This window comes from Falco rusticolus, chromosome 2, assembly GCF_015220075.1.
Source record: "Falco rusticolus isolate bFalRus1 chromosome 2, bFalRus1.pri, whole genome shotgun sequence".
NCBI classification, from domain to species: Eukaryota; Metazoa; Chordata; class Aves; order Falconiformes; family Falconidae; genus Falco; species Falco rusticolus.
In genome coordinates this window covers 89,873,371-89,892,501 of record NC_051188.1, presented here as the reverse complement: position 1 = coordinate 89,892,501, position 19,131 = coordinate 89,873,371, and the positions used below count along the sequence as shown (strand labels likewise).

The 19,131-nt window shown below is 39.5% G+C and overlaps 1 protein-coding gene across 1 annotated transcript in view; it reads left to right on the top strand.

Moving 5' to 3' along the window:
* Window positions 1-122: 122 nt before the first annotated feature.
* PHEX (phosphate regulating endopeptidase homolog X-linked) overlaps window positions 123-19,131 on the top strand; it is a 114,545-nt gene continuing 95,536 nt past the window's right edge. Inside the window, exons 1-3 of the mRNA XM_037378257.1 lie at window positions 123-234; window positions 4,398-4,466; window positions 6,980-7,141. Of these exons, the coding sequence (XP_037234154.1) occupies window positions 123-234; window positions 4,398-4,466; window positions 6,980-7,141 (343 nt within the window). The remainder of the gene's footprint in view (window positions 235-4,397; window positions 4,467-6,979; window positions 7,142-19,131) is intronic.

The following is a 19,131-nucleotide window of genomic DNA, read 5'->3' as shown; positions in this document are numbered from 1 at the left end:
TAAGTAGGAGAGAGGAGGAGGAGAGCCTATGGATGCAGTCTGTGAACAGCTGAAATACTGATACCACAGCAGCAGAGGAAAACTGGGCTTCTGCGGGAGCGAGCACATCCCCAGCTGTCCTGATGGAAGGAGAGACGGGACCCGAGGCCAAAAGAAAAGCCAGCAAAGCCACATGGATCGCCCTCGGTATCTTTGTGAGTGGCACCGTTGTGCTTGGCACCATGCTTTTCCTGGGTAAGTGAAAAGGTCGAGGCTAACCTGAACGCTACCCTCCCCAGCCTGTCTGCTTGGTGCCAATGTTTGTGCTCCACAGCTTGTATTGGTGAAAATCTCGATCTTTTCTCCACACACCCCCCGCCCGTTTTATCTTTATCTTGAAATGCAAATGCATCAGGAAAGGGATTTGTTGTGGGAACACTAGAGCTGGAAGATGCAGTGTGAGCTCACGTAAATTTTTGAATGCTGAATTTAAATTTGCATACTCAGTGGAATGTGTTCTAGCCAGGATTGGGTGCTTTGGCAGAACGGGGAGTGATGGGTGAGATACCATGTATCAGTAATGCTGATTACAAACTCACATAATGTGACCGACGTGGACTAACAGTCTCTGTTTCCTGAAAATGAATCTGTAGCGCACACGTTTTATGGAAACTTTTGGGGTTTCCTTCATTTGGTTTTCATTTAGGGCTTGACTAAAATTCCTGCAGAAGGCTTGAATAATGCATATGTTTGCACATTTTTTAGATCTTTCTCTTCTTCTGCGATGAATTGCAAAGTTGTCTTTGCAAAAATCATGAAGGGTGCATCTGGGATAAAATTAAAAGGTTTTGATCAGATTTATAAGCTGTAACTGGACACAACAGGGAAGGAATTAATTTTTCCTCTCTGGGATTTGGAATCATCTGTAGACCAGTTTTGTGGGACTATCACGTGGAAGCATATGCCTACACCTACGAAATGATGTGTCCTGTACCCAGGACCACCAAGCAGAGAAGAGAAAGCAGTGTTGTGTCCTCTAGGAACTTGCAGAGACAGACCCTCTTTTGGAATAATTCAGCCCAACTTTTCATTTCTTTAGACCGAGACAGATTTCCCTGGACTGGAGGGAACTTAGCCTCTAAGTGTACCTTTTGCTTCCCTCTGATCCTTTATGATCTTTTGATCTTGTTTGAGAAGTCTGCTTCATTTATATCACAACAGAGACAATTATGCCAGGTTTTCTGTAGAATATTTAAAGCACCAGGCTTGCACTCAGTGGTTCTCTGCTCTAGAGCAAATTCTGCAAACATGTGCAGGCAAGTAACATTTGTGTATGTGAGTAATCCCTCTCAATTCAACGAAACTCTTTATAAATGTGAGTAGGATTCAGTCTTCGACTTGTTAGTCCAAAATATTTTTTCTAGATGAAAAATAATGTTTTCAGTTGAAGAATACAATAGCAAACACCAAGGAGTAATGAAGAGACTTTATTTCTTCTTTTTAGCACTATTTCGTTTATTCCTTGTAAAAAGCAAAAGATATTTACCACATAGCTTGTCAGAGGTAAAAGTATGCATAGACCAGACATGAAAATTCAAGCAAATATATTAATTCTTAGAGATAGTTTCCTAAGTGTGCTGAGGCCTATTCCATAGCCAGGGGTTCAGTGTCAAAATTTTCATTGGCATAACTGCTAAGAAAATAAAAATGCTGGTCTTGGGTCAACCAAAATGTTTTTATGATTTGTTTGGAAATCGTCTGAGGTCTCCAAATAAAAGAATAAAGGAAAAAAGTTAAATTGTTTTGGTTTAACATTCTCTCAATGCAATGTTTCCATATTCCGTTGTGACACTCTGTGTTGTTTGTACATTTGAGTTTAACTCTTCCTTAGTTTTGTTAAATTGCAGAAAAGACGACCAGTATTTCTGGTCATGTGAAATATTTCAGGCACCTCAAGGTGACTTTTCTTCAATCTGCAAAAATTGCTGTTTCTGGTAGACGTGAAACAATTTCCCTTCAATTTTCCAGCCTGAGGAGTGAAACATAGCCCCCTCCTGCTTCTCTTCTTTCTTCTCAGACTTCCTGCAACTCTAAGAGGAATCTGGGAGAATCACATATTTTTATTTACTGTTACTTGCTCGTACCAGCTGTAGCGATACCATGACTCCAGCAGAGAGCTGCTAGGGGAGTCCCTTGGCATCACATGGCAAACATCCGCGGCCTTCGGAACTCCAGAGAGTGCTGTGGACTCTGGCAGGACAGGGGTCACCTCCTTCTTGGGAGCTGGGGCCAGAGCAAAAGGAAGCAGATTCCTCTCCAGTTCCCTTGGGCTTCCTTTGAACCCCAGTTTGGTAGCCTCTCCTCCTGACTTGATAGCCCTTTGGACCTCTCAGGTTATAGGAACATCCACATTATTTGCACCTTCATGTTTTATGCCTTTTCCCCTTTCAGATTTTTTGAAGGAACTTAATTACAGTGTATATTTGCCTAAGAATCTGGAAGCAGGCTTATAAGGGAAGAAGCCAGGACACTGGACGTCATAACCACAACTGTAGGCGATAATGTACTGAATAGTTCTCTTAACAACAGAAAAAAAAAAAAAAAAAAGAAAAGAAAAAGGCAAGGGAACAAAACCAACCAAAGTTTTTCAATCAAATGTAGCTGTTAATTAAAAAGCAAACATTACTGCCAAAGAATTTTTTCATTTGCTCTAATGATGAAGTTGTAAATGGAACAAAGCCAGCTGAAATTCTATTTTGCTTTTATTTATGAGTATGAAAACTGCAAGGGCTACTTCAGATTCTTTACTGAAAGGGCTATTTCAGATTCTTTTTTGTTCTCCCTCATTTTCCATCAAGTGCAAAAGAATTCAATAGCATCTGGGATTTCCTCTCCTTTCTCTGCTTTGTTAAGAAAAAAAGTCTAGCAACCTTTCAAAACCGGGACAGGTTCTAAAAGGCTAAGTTTAAAGCGGGGAAAAGTTGATTCAGGAGGAGTACAACACTTAACTAATAGGCACTTACTTGTATTTCATGTGGTTCAGAATTTATTCTGGAGACCTCTACTTCTCTATTTTCTACTGTTCATCAATATTGCAATGACAATCTTTGTATGCCTCAAAATCTCGTGTATTTATTAGCTAATTTCCAAAGGTTGTGGAGGTGGTGTGTTTCACTGACTCAATGCAAGCCTCAGTAAAGTTCTCCAGAAATAGTTTTACATTCTCAGTTTCTAAGAAAATTTCATTGAAATCTATATCTGTCACTAATTGCCATTAAAGATATGAGGTTGGAAGAGGTGAAACAGCTTTATATTCAATTCTAGCTTTAATGTTTTTTATAGTAAAATTTTGTTGTGCTGAAATACGATTTCACATTTTCCTATCCCTTTTGAATAATATATAACTACAGGAGCAACTGCTTTGTAACTGTTAGCATTGGTAAAGCTATGATACCTTAATATATTCCACTGTTGGGGTTTGGGTTTTTGTTTTGTTTGTTTGTTGTTGTTCTGTTTTTTATTTTATTTTTGCCATAGACTGAGTTAGTAAAATAGTGAATATAATGAGACATTTCTACATTGCTTCATGTCTACTGAGCACACCTACTGAGTCTTATTTCATCTAGCCCTTGGGACTCTCCCATCCTCATCCCAAGTATCAATTATCTGCGTATTTGCTGCCTGGCAGCAGTGTCTGAAATTAGCAATTCCTATGCTTAAGTTTCAGTGGCAGCTGTAATACACATTTTTAAAGGATGAACAAAATTAACTGACAATTTCATAGTTCTTGTCAGCAAGGTTTTTTGGAAGAAATACAATTACTGTGCTTTTGGGAGACAGTTCAGACAGACTGTGCCTTACAAACCACAGCTATGCCTGTGCCCATGGCTATCTGGTTTATTCCAGGCTGGAATAAGGGGACCCTGAAAGCCAGGTGGTGCTGGGCAGCAGGAGGAGGTGCAGCAGGGCAGTGTGAGGCCTGCAGCTGTGGAGCAGCCATGGAAACCCCGCAGAAGGTGGCTAGATAGCTCCGTGTTGCATTGCCAGCTGTGAAAGGTGCACCTCTGGGAGATGATAACAACAAGGAGTAATTGTTAGTATCGTGGTGGCACTCGCTGACAGTGAGTAAGCCTGAAGTGTCATTGCTCCAGGTGCTGTGCAAACGTACACTGAGAGGCAGCTCCATGCTGCCAATGAGCAAAGACAGAGGAAGGAGAAAGTAGGCACAGGAGGGGGAAACTATTTGTTGTGAGCTGTAGTATTTACTTAATATATGTTCTAACTGTTTTAAATCCATGTACTCAGAGATGCATTAGGGCCAGAGCTTGCACAGACATTTGAACAATGAGTACACAACATTTGGCTGCATTGGTCAAAATTCATTGCGAATTATTTCATTATGTTTTTCCATTTTGCAGTTAGCCAAGGTCTTATAAAGTTTCATCCAAAGCAACAGTACTGTTTGACCTCAGAATGCATTGAAGCTGGTAAGCAACAATTTTATTCTCTCTATTATATCATGATTATAGTATGTTAATGCGATATTTATACTGTTTAAATTTTTTCTATGATGTATTTTATTCAGACAGTTTCATAAATAATGAGGGGGAAGGGGACCTAAACTTTTTAAAAAGTCACTGTTTGAGCTGCTGCAGATCTGTTTATTTTCTATAATTAACATTAATGGTTTAATTTGCTTTAACTCTGTCCTGCTCACGTTATCTCAGTTTCCCATAGGGCTTATTTATTTTTTAAATAGGAAAAAAAACATTGAGTGACTTGACGTTCACGTGTATTTTGTTGTTTCCTGCCCAGTAGTCAGAAAACCAGCAAGTGAATTGTTAATCACAGAGGTTCTTTAGGGCCAGATCTTGCACAGATTTGCACAATTGTAGTGTGGTGACTACGACTCAAAATATGCAACTACATCCATATTGGCAGGCTCTTTTCCCCACACAGAGATACATGTGGTAACCCTTACAGAGCTGGGACATCTGTTAGTATTAAATGCCAGCTGAAGGGACCAGGCTTGGTAGGACCTGAGACACACCCATTTCACACTCATCATTTTTGACAGAGTTTTGCTTACACTAAATCAATGAGAGTTTTATCATGAAGTGTAAAGAGAACAAAGATCAAACGATAGTTACCACCTCTGGAAAGCTACCCCTAGAGCTGATTTTTTAAATTTGTTTTATTGGAAACAAAGTGGACATTGTGTGAACTTGATGAGAGTGTTTGTTTCCATTCTGAACCATATTAAGCTGATGCTGGGAGGTGTTTGGCTTGTGTTTGAAATCCTGACAAATTCTGTGGGGCACCATAAAATGAAAAATTTGCAGATTTCAGCATTACAAGGCCATTTCTTGCCATTCCGCTTCCACCCTGTGCTGCGCTGACAGTGCTCTTGGCCGCCTTGGGCACCACCCTCCGGAGCTGATTGCTGAATGAGTGCAAATATCTAAGTAAAGTGGGATGACTAATCAGAATACCACCACCCTTAAACCTCACCCCACCCACCACCCCCAAATAAAAAGTGTGGGGCCTTCATCTTTAGCTTCAGAACAACAAAAAAGAGTCATTTAAGGTGTTTGAACCTGAATTGGCTTTCTTCTTCTCACGTGCACACAAAACTAACATGGATTTTTTTGTAAGCTCAGCAGAAGTTGGGATTTTGCACCAGGGCAGACTTGGACACCCACACGACCTGCCTGTTTTAGCTCAGAGTGCTCTCTGTAGTGACTACGTAGTGTCTCAAGACCTGAGCCCTGACTTGCTGAACAGCTTTTCAGGAGAGAAAGAAAATTGCCAAGGACCAAAATGTCTTCAATGTGGTCAGTTTGAGAGTTTCCAATGTGAGAGAGAGAATTACAGCTGAGGCATAGAAATATCGTAGGAAGAATTACTCTAAGTGGATGAATAAGAGTTACCAGATGCTAGAAATAGTACCATGAAGTCTGTAAAGGTTACCAGATTTCCTGCTAGGATTTTTAATTAGTTATTTGGATAAGCCTCAAACACATGGTCATTTAGCCAAAATATGTCCAGTATCCACATATTCTGCTTTACTCGACCTACGTAGATTTATGCCACAATCACTATAATGCATGAAAGGGGTAATGGTTTTAAACTAAGAGAGTAGATTTAGACTAGATAAAAGGCAGAAATTTTTTACCATGATGCTGGTGAAACACCGGAGCAGGCTGCCCAGAGAGGTGGTAGATGCCCGGTCCCTGGAAACATTCAAGGCCAGGCTGCATGGGGCTCTGAGCAACCTGGTCTAGTTGAAGATGTCCCTGCTCATTGGGATTGGGCTAGATGGCCTACAAAGATCCTTTTCAACCCAAACCCAACTCTGATTCTATGATTAGATACTCAAAAGCTCTTAAGTCTCTGGCTTGTCAGATTGATCACACTCTTACCAGTCTCATCTGCAATAGCAACTGGCAGGAATGCAGTCACAAAATGAAGATGAAAATACACTTTTCCACTGAATGGTAGGTCAGAACTTGATTTGTTTTCTTGTGCAGCTATTCAACTAAAGGTAAACAGCGCATAATTTCTGGAATATAAATTACAATCAGCTCAATATGTATTGCTACGAAATTCCTCAGGCAATTAATTCTATCATGGCAACAGTGGGAGTGCCTGTCTTCAGGTGTCTGGCTCCAGCGGTTTACATTCCTGTAGTGCTAGGTTCAATGGTCTTTGCTGTGTGGCACTCAAGAACATTCATTGGAGAAATTTTGTCTTTTTTGCTTCTCGTGTAGGTACTGTTAGATGCTAGAGAAACTAGGTGGTATTCTTGCTGGTCTTTAAAAAATGGCAGAGGTCAGGGCGCACATCTGTCCTAGAACATCAAGGCTTAACTTGCAAGTGAGGTCAGCATCACGCTGCAGATACTGGTAAATGTTACTCATCATTTCTGGACTGTGGCCTTGTCTAATTCTCTATCTACAAAAAAGTGTTCCACAGAATTTATGTGGTATCTTTTTTACAGCTGCTGGCATCCTAAGCAAGATAAATCAATCTGTAGACCCATGTGAGAATTTTTATCGATTTGCATGTGACGGCTGGGTATATAATCACCCTATTCCTGAAGACATGTCAAACTATGGTGTTTATCCTTGGCTGCGACACAATGTGGACCTCAAACTAAAGGGTAAGTATGTAATTTCTGAAAGTGTTTGGTTGGCTCGTCACCGTAGCTTGTTGGTTGCGTTTTGAAATGAATAAAGACTCTGCTTTTCTTTCTGATCCTTGGATAATATTCAACAGCCCAACCTGAAATTCTCTTTTAAGTTTATTTTTGTTGGTTTTTTATTGAAATAACACTGTAAGTGAATTATAACAGAATTTGGGAGGAAGAGTACAGCTGCTGAAAATTCTACCAGTTAGGAATGGAGGGATGAAAGGATATTCCTTATATGAAAGGAAAAGGTGAGGAGATTTGAACTCTTTCCCTCTCGCAGTAGACAGGTAGACCAGGGTGCAGGAGCACAGCATACACGTTTAAGAATGTACCAGATCCAGACAAACATCAGTCTAGGACAGCACTCTGCCGCTAACAGTGGCCAATAGTGGGAAAAGTATATAATAAGGCAAAACCAGAGTGATATTTTCCAGTATACCTACCTAGCTTTTGTCAGGAGGCAATTTTCAGGCTTCCGGAGACGGGGGTTGTTGGGGTGTTGTGTTTCCTCCGCGTTGCCATTCAAGCTGCCATAGAAGTGCCTGAGCTATCATCAGTGAAACAGGAGGCTGCTGAAGAATGTGTGTCTGGAGGGAAAAATAGCCCCAGGGTGGAAATGTGTAGGAAGAGAGGTATTTTAATTTGTGTGACTTGACTTTGTGCTATACTCAGCAGCAAGGCCACCTCATCAGGAAGCTGTGCAGACCAGTTGGGGAGAAACGGTGATGATTATTGTTGGGTAGGAAAACCCTGGAAGATTCTTACGATCTTCACTAAAACAAATCATGTGAAAGATCGGAGGTGTGCAAGATTTGTTATTGTTGTTGGTGTGCTTGACCATGGCGTACCTTGAGTGTGTCATTGACCTCTTGGTTGACATAAGAGCCTGCTTTCAGCCACCACAGAGCAGAGGTCAGTTTTAGGATGTTGTGCTTAAACATAGCATTTATTTTTCTCTTGTATACATTTCTTTTGTATACATTTCTCTTATATACATTTCTCATATACATTTTGTACATGTGTGTGTGTAGACGTCAAAGCCCTTCTCTGCTTGCTTTCTTCAGTCATGTCATATCCAATTTTCACATCGTTACGTATTTTAAAAGCTGCATTCAATTTCAGAATATGATTTTGGAATTTCAGCATAGGATATGATCGATGACTGCTGTTTTAAGTCAGCTGAAGATGTCACACCAAAGGCAAAAATATTACCAGAGCCTGTTTTAAGTTATGTTTGCATTCTAATTGTTCTACTGCCAGAATTGGGCTGTATTAGATAACTGCACATCCTGCATGAACCGCAGCCACAAAGAAACCAGTCCTAATTGAATATAGAGTAGCAAGCTGTGACTCTTATCCTTAATTTCCTCTTTTTACAGAGTCTAATCAAGGACATCATGCTAAGCCACATTTTTATATGGTTTTCTTACTGCAGTCCCTTTAGAAGTTGCTAATCCATAGCTAGGAAAATACTTCTTACTTAGATGTTTCTTTCTTTGTCTTGTATTTGCTTAATGGAAACTCCATATCAGAAAAAGGGTGTAATGAAGTGCCTGATAACTATTTTAATAGGAGACCTAAACTGCTCCTTGGCATGGTACAGGGACAAAGATGTGAAGCCGTCAGTGGTGTAGAGGAGTTAATATAACTTTCATCATCTCCTCCTTAATGTTTTACTTAATAAATTTTCTGTAATATATACTTGGTAATTAAAAGAGGAAAAGGAAAAAAAATTGTTGGATGTCAGCGTTAATGGCTGAAATAACAAGGCGTAACTTCAACCTTTACGTTTGTGTTTTAATTTGAGTTACTTCAATAAATTGTCTTGACAGTGAGTTATTCATTTGTGAATATCCACAACTTTGCTATCCAGTTTTAGACAGACTGAGAAGTCTTGCCCAGAGAAATATATATATGACTGACCAGACCTTGGAAGCTCTCTCCTTCCTAAACAACTCTTAGTGGAACTTTGTACTTCATTGTAAATGTCCCTGTTTGACACTCAGATTAAAAAAGCCCCAGTCTTTAAAGAGCTGATTATTATGCAAGTTCTATGTTCTGAAATATTTATCATATTAAAGAAAACTATTAATCTGAAAGTGATAACATGGCTTGGCCAGGAAGCCGCATTTTTCATATTTGATATTCTTTGATGGTGTGATATAGATGGAAGTATTTATTCAGCAATATATTAAAAAATGCTGTTGCTTAAAATAATTTATTTGATCATCTAATCTGTTTTCTGGTCCCTGAATGTTCCTGAGCCTTAGGCAGAGAGGGAGTTTTAGGTATTTGTGCAAAGACCTGTGCATGGCCTTGCTTACACAAGGGTATCTTAAGTCTTCTGGAGGCTTCAGGGGCAATTGATACAGAATTTTTGTTCAGGGGCAATTGATACGGAAGAAGATCTTCCAGTTGATAATGGGTAGCAAGTGTAAGAATTAGTTTTGCCTTACCAAAAAGTGGTAGGTGTAGCTGTATAGTATAAAGTACTACCAGGTTTGAGAGTTGGGGGTTTTTTTCTTCCTTTTTCTTTTTTTTTTTTTTTGAGGTTGCAGACAAACAAGAGCATATGACTTTGCAGGTGTCAACTCCAAGAAAGGGTAGAACTTTTTCTGTATCAGCGAAGGTTTTTGGTGCTTTCATAGGGAATTCCAAGGAAAGGAATGACAATGTGTCAATGGAAAATAGCTGAGAATTACTGGGTGGTAGATCTTTTGCCTGCCTATCTCTGGTTGGTTGAAGGAACAGGACAAGAAATGTTTATTTCAGGGTTCTTCTGGATTTGCAAAACATAAAGTGATAGTTAAAAATCCCATTTTTTTGTAGGATTTGGGTTTATAATGGGGTAAGGAAAAAAAAATATATATAATGCTCCCATGGATTTCTCTAGCTGTCTTTAGGATTGATTCAAACTAAAATGGTATCATTGTTTCCCCTTTAATTTCCTTTCCATCCTTTGTTTGAGGGTCACTTGGATTTCTTTCTTTGCTCTCAGAGGAATACACAAACCACATGTGTAACTCACTTTGATCTCCTGGCTATTCGAAGTGTATAAAATCCTGTCCTGGTGAAAGCAGTGGTAGGTCTTTCCTTGGAATATCAGCGACAACAGGATTTCGTGCATTGCGGAGGAATGTATAGAAGACAACTGTAGATAGCCAAAGATGTGTCAAAAACAGAGACTTGTGGTTTTGGTTATGACCCAGATCCAGGTAATGAACATCTAATATTTAGGTTAAAATTTCTTGGCTCCTTATAGAACTGTTCTGGGGAGAACCAAAATACCACTACTTCCACTTAACCATTCCTGGCTGGACCAGACTGTCCCTGACTTGAAGGCAGCTTTCATTTGCAGATAGACTGCAGGTGTGTTAAAAAGTGCCTCTTGGTTAAGAACAAGCACTTTTAGTGCTGATGGGCCTCTGTGGAAGCTCTTGGACTCCTTCAAAATGGAAAGAAAAAATGGTTTGCCTGTGACACCTGTTGTATGAACAAAAGCAATCTCAAACTGCAACTGTTTTTCAGCCTTATGTCACGTCAAGATTGCAATGTTTCTGTGAGTTAATAAATGTTTTTCACTTACCATAAAATTTTCTGCAAAGCTCTTTGTGCTCCTGCTGAATTTTTCCATTTTGATTGGTGACCTTAATTAAGAGTTTAGGAACCCTATTGTCTTACCATTGAAATGCAAGTGGCTTTTTGTGAATAATTCAGAACTGGAAGACTGAGGCGAGTAAATCAGTGCCTGTTACCTGTCGTGAATGTTGATTGTGAACCAAGCAGTTTCTTTTCCTTTCTGTGAAGTCTGCAGAACAATGATGTACAGCTGGGTTTGATGTTTGTTGTTTTTTGTTAGTGACCAAGCAGGAAGCAATAAATTAAAAAAAAAACACCAACCACAACTAAAAGTATGCAAACATTCCTAAATCTCAACACTGCAAAGGAGCTGAGTTAAATTATGTGAATCATTTGTGAACATGTCTTCCAGGCCTTTTAAATTTAATTTATGTCTGTGGAAACCAGTTTACAGATTAAGTCTCCGTACTGATCCTAGCCCAGTGAGACACCCACTTCAGACTAATTTGCTGTGCTGAGCTTTCTAGCATGGCTGTTTCTGAATGCCAGTCAATTTAAAGTGAGGAATTTCCAATGTGGCAAAGAGAAAGAAATGGAGGCTTTTTTGGAGGATATGGTGTGTGGGTTTTTAAAGAACATGAGGCAGACAGCAAACAAAATAACTTAGCAGTGTAGGCATTTTTCCCCAAGATAATCTGCAATGATTTTCTTTAGGAAATAAATTCTTCTCTAAGTAAAATCAGTAAGGGAAAAATATCTCAGTATGGGAATTTATACTATTTGACCATAGGGTAGTCTTTTCAGACAATTGCCAGAAGTTGCTGTTGAGTGGCTGCTGCCCTGCACAGAAGACCCTGTGCCACAGGGCTTTTCAGGGCTGGTCTCTCTTCTCCCACCTTTCAACAGGTGCTCAGTTGGGACCATTGGAATGGCTTGGACGTGGCCAGTGAAATCCATCATGTAGCTGCTGACTTCCCTAGGTTTCTGTATTAGCTGACCTGTATTTTTTGATTTTTTTTTTCCTTCGGAAGTAGCTTGTTGAGAGCTGTCCCAAGTAAGAGGGAGAATACCATCAGTAATTAAAAAACCCCCCAACGTCAGAGGGTATTTGTTACTGCCTCCAGTATCTTCTTGTTGGATAGCTGCTCCTGGATAACAAGATAGCAGCAAACAGCAACAGTGCTTAATGCTATTTTGCTTGTCTTTTCTACTTCAAACAGATCTGTTTTCAGTGGTCCAGACATTTTTTTTCAGTGGTCTAGATCTTTCCTATAATGTGTTATTCATCTAAAGGTAAGAAGCAATGTAGGTGGCACAAGTCAGGTCAGTCTCTCTGGGCAACAAGTTAATAGCTTTTTGGTAAAATGAAGTACCTGAGTTAAAGGTTGAGAAGCAAAGACTTTTTCCAGGCTTTGTGGTGGCTCGTAATGAAGCTTGTATTTTTAATGGGTGATTTTTGGAAACCATGAGTACAGTAAGGAGGTAATTTTGGTTCCTAAATGAGGTTTGAAAGCAGCACAGTAGCTGAGCCACAGGATTCCCACAGCATCTCCCTGGTCAGGATACCAGAGTGGCATTCTGCGCTGGAATGGGAGTGGGGCTTATGGCATGCTGCTGTTGCATGTGTGGCATGATATTCCCCCTGGATTTACGGTGAACCTCTGTTTTGGCTGTTGCCTGCAGAAAGATGATATGATCATATCCACAGATACGGAATTTCAAAATTACTATATGTCTGTACTTTGGACTGTTAATTTTGCAGAAAAGGGATTAATGCCTTGGAAGGCATAACAATCCATAACATCTGATTTCCCATTTTCTGACTAACAAAAAAAATTATGCAAGTACATGTTGAAAGTATTAATATAATGAAGTAAACTTAATGCTGCCATTTAGTATGGAGCTCCATCTATATTGTAACAGTTGGGGATCTTGCAATCTTCTGGTTTAAATGCAGCTTAAACTCTTATGCCTAATATTATAATGACATGTGTTATCCCCTACAGCATAATACTGGGAGGCTAGAGGGCCACGGTAGGGGAGGGGGGAATATTGCTAAAAAGATTAAGATTTATTATTGAAATTAGATTTATGAACAGAGGCTTTCACATCCCTATAAGATCATTTTTGATTCTGTTGCAGTTTGTGTACAGTTATGTCAGTTGGCTTTTGGAGGAACTCATATGATGTGCTTATCTTTTCATATACAAACTCAGAGAATTTACAAAATGCTGAAACTGGAAACAAACAGCATTGTCATTTAGGAAATGTGCTGTATATTAGGACACTGAATAGCTAGAGGAAGAATTTATGTAAGCACAGCTGTTTGAATGCCATTTCCATGAGTATGTCCATATTGCCAAAATGGATATTCAAGAAAAAGATTGGGGAATTTCTTCTCAAGGGGTCAGGGGGAACCCTACAATATCAGTATATTAGCTGGGTTTATTTGTGTAAATGCAGCATCCTTTCATGAAATTAGTGTTTGGAAACATTTGTTTGATTTACTTGATTTGTGTTCCTTGGAAAGTAGAACCACTGTAAACTGATTACTTAATCTTCATGAATTCCTATGGATGTGCATATTAATTACATCCTCATTAATTCATAATAGCGAAATGTTCTGTCAGAATGTCGGAGGAATTAATAATGATAGGCTGGTTATTTTCAGGAGTTACTGGTCTATCCATGGTGAGATGGACCCTGCCACCAAGAAATAGGCTGATTGACATTAATTGTATCAAATACAAAACATGTTTGCCTAGATTGATTAGTGGTGTGTTAATCATCAATAAATGTGTTTTTTTAAAAAATGACAAAACAAACGACCCTCTCCCCTGACCCACAAGATAAAACAAGGGGAGGGGGAGATGCAGTTTATCAAAACAAGGCAGGCCTAGATTAAGGCATCAGCTCCACAAAGGCAGTTCTGAGGAATGAGCTCCTGGAGCTGCAGAATACACTGGTAGTTTTTGTTTTAAAAAAGCAAAAGTTAATGTTTTGAAAATTATTTAAGATAAGAACAACTTATAGAAGTTACAAATAAGAAACTCCTATTTAAGGCATACCTGAGACTATGTAAGCTAACACAAGGCCTTCCACAAGGGACCAGTAGCCCCATTCATTGGCATCTTGGATGCTTCTGCCTTCCATAGAGGTGGGAATATACCGTATAGAACCATAGAATCATTTAGGTCGGAAAAGACCAATCATTAACCCAGGACTGTCAAGTCTACTACTAAACCATGTTCCCAGGCACTGCATCTACGTATTTTTTAAACACCTCCAGGGATGGTGATTCCACCAATTCCCTGGGCAGCTCGTTCCAACGCTTGACCACCCTTTTGGTGAAGAAATTTTTCTTAGTATCCAATCTAAACCTCCCCTTGGTGCAACTCGAGGCCATTTTCTCTTGTCCTATTGCTTTTTACTTGGGAGAAGAGACCTACCCCCACCTACCTACAACCTCCTTTCAGGTAGCTGTAGAGAGCAATAAGGTCCTCCCTGAGCCTTCTCCTCTCCAGGCAGGTGGTAGGACAATCTGAGTTGTGTCTAGTACTCCACAATATTTCATATTCCTGTGTGAACAAGGAGTTTGCCTTTATGAAATTGAAGTGATTATTTTGAGACCTTATGCACTCCAGTAAGATGATTCTGGTGACCTGATTATTTATAATGGAGAACTGAGAGAAAAAATGTAAGACAATAGGAGAAGGCTGATTAAGGAGGGAACGCAAAATATGTGACAGTGGAAATAATATATGCTTTGGTAAAATGTAAAAGCTATGTTATAAGCACTGAAAAGTGTATTGACTTGCTATTTTATATTATTTTAGACTCAAAAGGGAAAAACTATTCAGGCAAATATAGTTTGAAGCGTATGGAGAAAGATTTTTGCAAGCTAGTTTGTTTTTCCATATATATATATATCTATATCTATCTATATATATATATTTAGCAAACAGTAGAGATATCTGGGCCATAATGCATTAGGAATTCTAAGTAGGTATTTATAATGTGCATTTAAATAATTTTTGTAGTGCATTAGGCTCTGACTGCTTGCTTTCAGTTTTCTGGTACTGAGCAATGTGTATAGCCACCAAGAAAAAAAAGGAAGAAGAGTCTTAATGTCAGTATTGTGCTGGTATTTTTAAAAATTACATAACTACAATGGTGAGAAAAATTTTCATTGTTTGTCTTTTTAGTTGTGAAGGAGTGAAAATTACAACTTTAAACACTGTATTTTCTGATTTTGGCATCCTGGAAACAAACTTTTATTTTAAAAAAAAAGTCATTTGCAGCTTGCTTCTTGTAAAGAGTCTGGTGGGAATGAGGACTCCAGACTGCACATGTCAGACTGTGCACCAGACACCCAAACTAGCAAGAGGCACTGCAGAACAATTAGCAGGACTGGTAGTTTACAAAAATAACTAAATTTATGTTTGTTCATGTTCTAGGAAGGCTTCAAAAACCAAATATTATTAACAGTTTTTAATAGAGGAAATGGGTTGTACTGTACTCTAAAGTTACATAGCGGGAGAAATTCTCAGAAAAACGTGTGTTTTAAAGGCATAAAGGAATTTAATCAGGTCTTGAAATGATGTGTTTGAAGTTGGGTTACACTGGTGTTGTAAAAGAGCTGTAAGTAGGTTTCTGCCCCCTCCACTGAGGTTTGTCTCTGTGGTGTTTTCCAAGCAGGTGAGAACTTGCTCTGCTCTTCTCCCAAGGCTTCCAGATGCAAAGCAGCTCTGAAATGGAAGTTGAGCAGGTGCATTAGTGTGGGAGTTTGACCTGTGCTAACGAACCTGCTAAGAGGGATAAAGTGGTACTGAAACGTTAAACACATCCTACAGCAGGAGATGTCCTTGTCTTTTTCAGGAGACTACCGTGAGAGAACAGATTTAACTCAAAGAATAATTTTGGCTTGACTAGTCTTGTTCCCAATAAATATGTAGAACTTTGAAATATGTCAGTTAAGTCTATCACTTCCTTGTAGAACACACACACATACATACATATATATATATATATATATATTCTTCACTCTCCCCTCTGTCTCCCCTCTGTACCCTTTTCCAGCTATAGGAGTCAAGTTTCCAAACTGATGAGAATAAAAATACACGTATCAGATTTTCTCTTTTGATGGTCTTGTAATCTGGACCTTTTACGTTGCAGTCTATTAAACTCATATTTCCATGTAGCAAGACAGGGAAGTTACCACTGGTGAAGTGATCATAACAGTCTTGTGTATAATTTCAAATACTGCAGCCAGTTTTTATTTTGAGGTAGAACATTGTGCCCCTTATAGGCCTTCATCCATAAAATGTACCACTGCCAGGTCTCCTTCGCTTAACTTTGGGCTTGAGAAAAGGAATTAGAAACCAGATACTCTAAATAAGTGTCAGCTGACCCCAAACCATTCTGAAATAGTCCCTCTTGGAACATCTAAGCTTGCATTACTGTAATTAAGACTGTACATTTGTCTAGCTGTGATTTCCGTAACAACAGTGTGGTTCAGAAGGGGCTTTTTGGGTGCTTTGGCATCCTGGACAAATCATTGCTCCATGAACTGTACAGAAATTGACTTCTTAAATCCAGAGCACTGGGCGTTTGAAGAAAGAGCAGTGCCTTCATGGCACAGTTGGAGTCCTTAGATACCATTAATGGCACAAGTGCAGTTGGCTACTTGTATTTTAGGAGTTGTGGCTGCTTTTCAGAAATGCTTTTGCTATAGCTCTTTAGTGTGAAGAAAATATGGGATTTAAGGGTTAGACGTTCTTAATGAGGACGAGATTAATCATAATTCTCTCATGGCTCAGGGACCTCAGGGAATGACATTCTGCACACAAGTATTGTGTGTTTGGTTTGACTGCCAAACCCAAACCAAGGTTTGAGTAGGTTTTTCTTTACTTTTAAGCTGAAATTCCTTATAGGACATCTTTAAAATGTCCTGCTGCTGGCATCAGAGGATCACCTGTAAGTTTCCAAAAGATAACTTGGGTTTTGCTTCTTCACAGAGGTAGCACGTAGTAGTGCTAACCTGGGAAAAAAACAAAGCTTGTGACTGATAGCTGAAGATGGGTGAAGAGCTTTTTAAATTATTCTTCTCATCAGTTTAGAAACCTGACCCCTATAGCTGTAGAGCAGCATAGAGGGGAGGGTGAAGAACAGAGACTTTATTGCTCAAGAACTGAAAGAGAAATCCACCTTCCCTGTCATCAAGTATTTGCAAAGAAATTCCCTTTCCACAAGTACAGATCCTGCATTTTGGTCTAAGAAACTGAAGTTCATAAACATGCAATATGGAGCAAATATTGGTTGCTAGCTACTGCTACCCAAACCAAACAGAGAGCATGCTGTCGTGTGAGGCTTTCATAGGGCCTTACTGTGGACATAGTTGATGAGAGAACATCTTCCATCTTTGGCCCAGTGAATGAATAGGCATGGGTTTCTGAGAAGCCCTTGGGCTGCTTTCTAGATCTGCTTCTGAAAACAGTGCATTACAAATTGCTTTCAGCTGTAGTACTCAGCATCATCTGGGCAATCCTGAGCAACTCCCACTGTCACTGACATTAAAGGGACTGAGGGACAGTCACCATCTCCAAAGGGTCAAGCTCTCTGAGTGTTTGGATCAAGGTCAGCAAGCTTTATGCTCGTAAAGGAGCACTGTTCCAATCAGTAGGACTGTGACATGAATTAGATAAGGAGGAATTAATCCTCTGTGGCTCACTTTCTTTATCTACAACAACAGATAATGGCTGTATCTCCTTGGTCTCACATGTCTGAGAGTGCTTTGAGATCCTTATCTTAAATGCCTAGAGTGCAATGCCAGGAGTAACCATTAGATTATTTCCTATGACCTTTCTTGTATCATAGACAATTACATTACCCATGTAATGCAGCTCAATAGCTCGGACAGGGATAAAACATAATTCACATTGGGCTAAAGCTTATCTTCCGGAAAGGCATCAAGTCTCGAAGATGTTAAGGGGCAGAGAAGCCACTATCTTGTCTGGTTGCTTGGCTCCAGTGGTTAATCACTGTCACTGCTGAATTTGTCATCTTCCAATTGTTGGCTTTCTTTGTGCCTTTTTTCAATAGACTAAAGACCCGTTTGGCACCAAGCATTTTCTAATGGTGAAGTACTTCCATACTGTAATCCTGTTACCCTTCCACCATCTTTTGTGAGACAAATCATGCTTTCTTACTGCATGGCTCCCCCCAACCCTCACGCATCTCAAGCCATTCTACCCAAAGGATAACCCAAATGCTTGTGTTGGTTTTTTGCACCCTGCCAAGCTGTCCAACATTGTTTTTACAATATGGACAGCCAAAGGGCAGGTAGTGTTCCAGTCTGGCTCACCAGCCTGTGTACAACAATAGGATCATCTCCTTACTTCGACAGTTCTCTGTTTTTGCAGTCCAAAGCCACTGTTTGCCCTGGGAGTTCATGCTGAATTACTTGTCTGCTTCTAGCTTTTCACTCCTGCAGGGTTACAACTTTCCAGGAAACAGGATGTCTCCTTGGGGTTCTTGTATAGCTTTTTTTTGGTTTAAAGTCCAAACATGTTCCCACTGGGATATTTGCGCATGCAGTTGTTTTTTCTTCAAGATACAAAACTTTATAATATATTTGAGATCATCACCAGATATCACTGTGCAAACACTTCAGTTTGCATTTTCCACATACAGCAAATGTTTGGAAAAGGATAAGGACAAAAATGAATGGAAAACAAATGCTACTATTTTACTAGCAAAGTCTATTATTCTCCATATCTAGGGTTGGAAAGTGCAGAGAAAACATATTTTTTTCTCTCTAGAATAATAAGCTTAGCAAATCACATAGTGTCTCTCAGGAATCCAACTAAACTGTATATGCAGAAAACTGATAGCATACAGAATATATACAATCTGCAGATCAGGACACTGATAAATTGAATCAATATTTATAATCTAAATAAATGGTATGCATGATATTTTCCCTGTAAATCTGGCTGTACAATCCCTTTTTCATGCACTCCCTAGTCAGAAAAGGGAAAGGTACAGGAATTCTCAGTGCCCTGAATAAAACGCAGTGGTTGAAAACCAAAGTGAAGCTGCATAGGGCAGTAGGCTGGAAAATCAACAAGGGCTAGAAATGGAAAGTAAGATTAAAGGTAACACATAGCCACAACACTATCTTTAGCAGCTTCAGAATAGCATGCAGTTAAACACACACACACACTAGCAAAGTTTACTTTGTAAAGTGCCTTGCTCTCACTTTTAACAGCAGATGATTGCTATTTACTGTAGGGTAGGGAACCACAGGAAGCTGGCCTTTTTTAGCCCTCTTACCCTGGAAAAGAACTGTCTGAAGACAACTCAATATAAACTTAACTTCC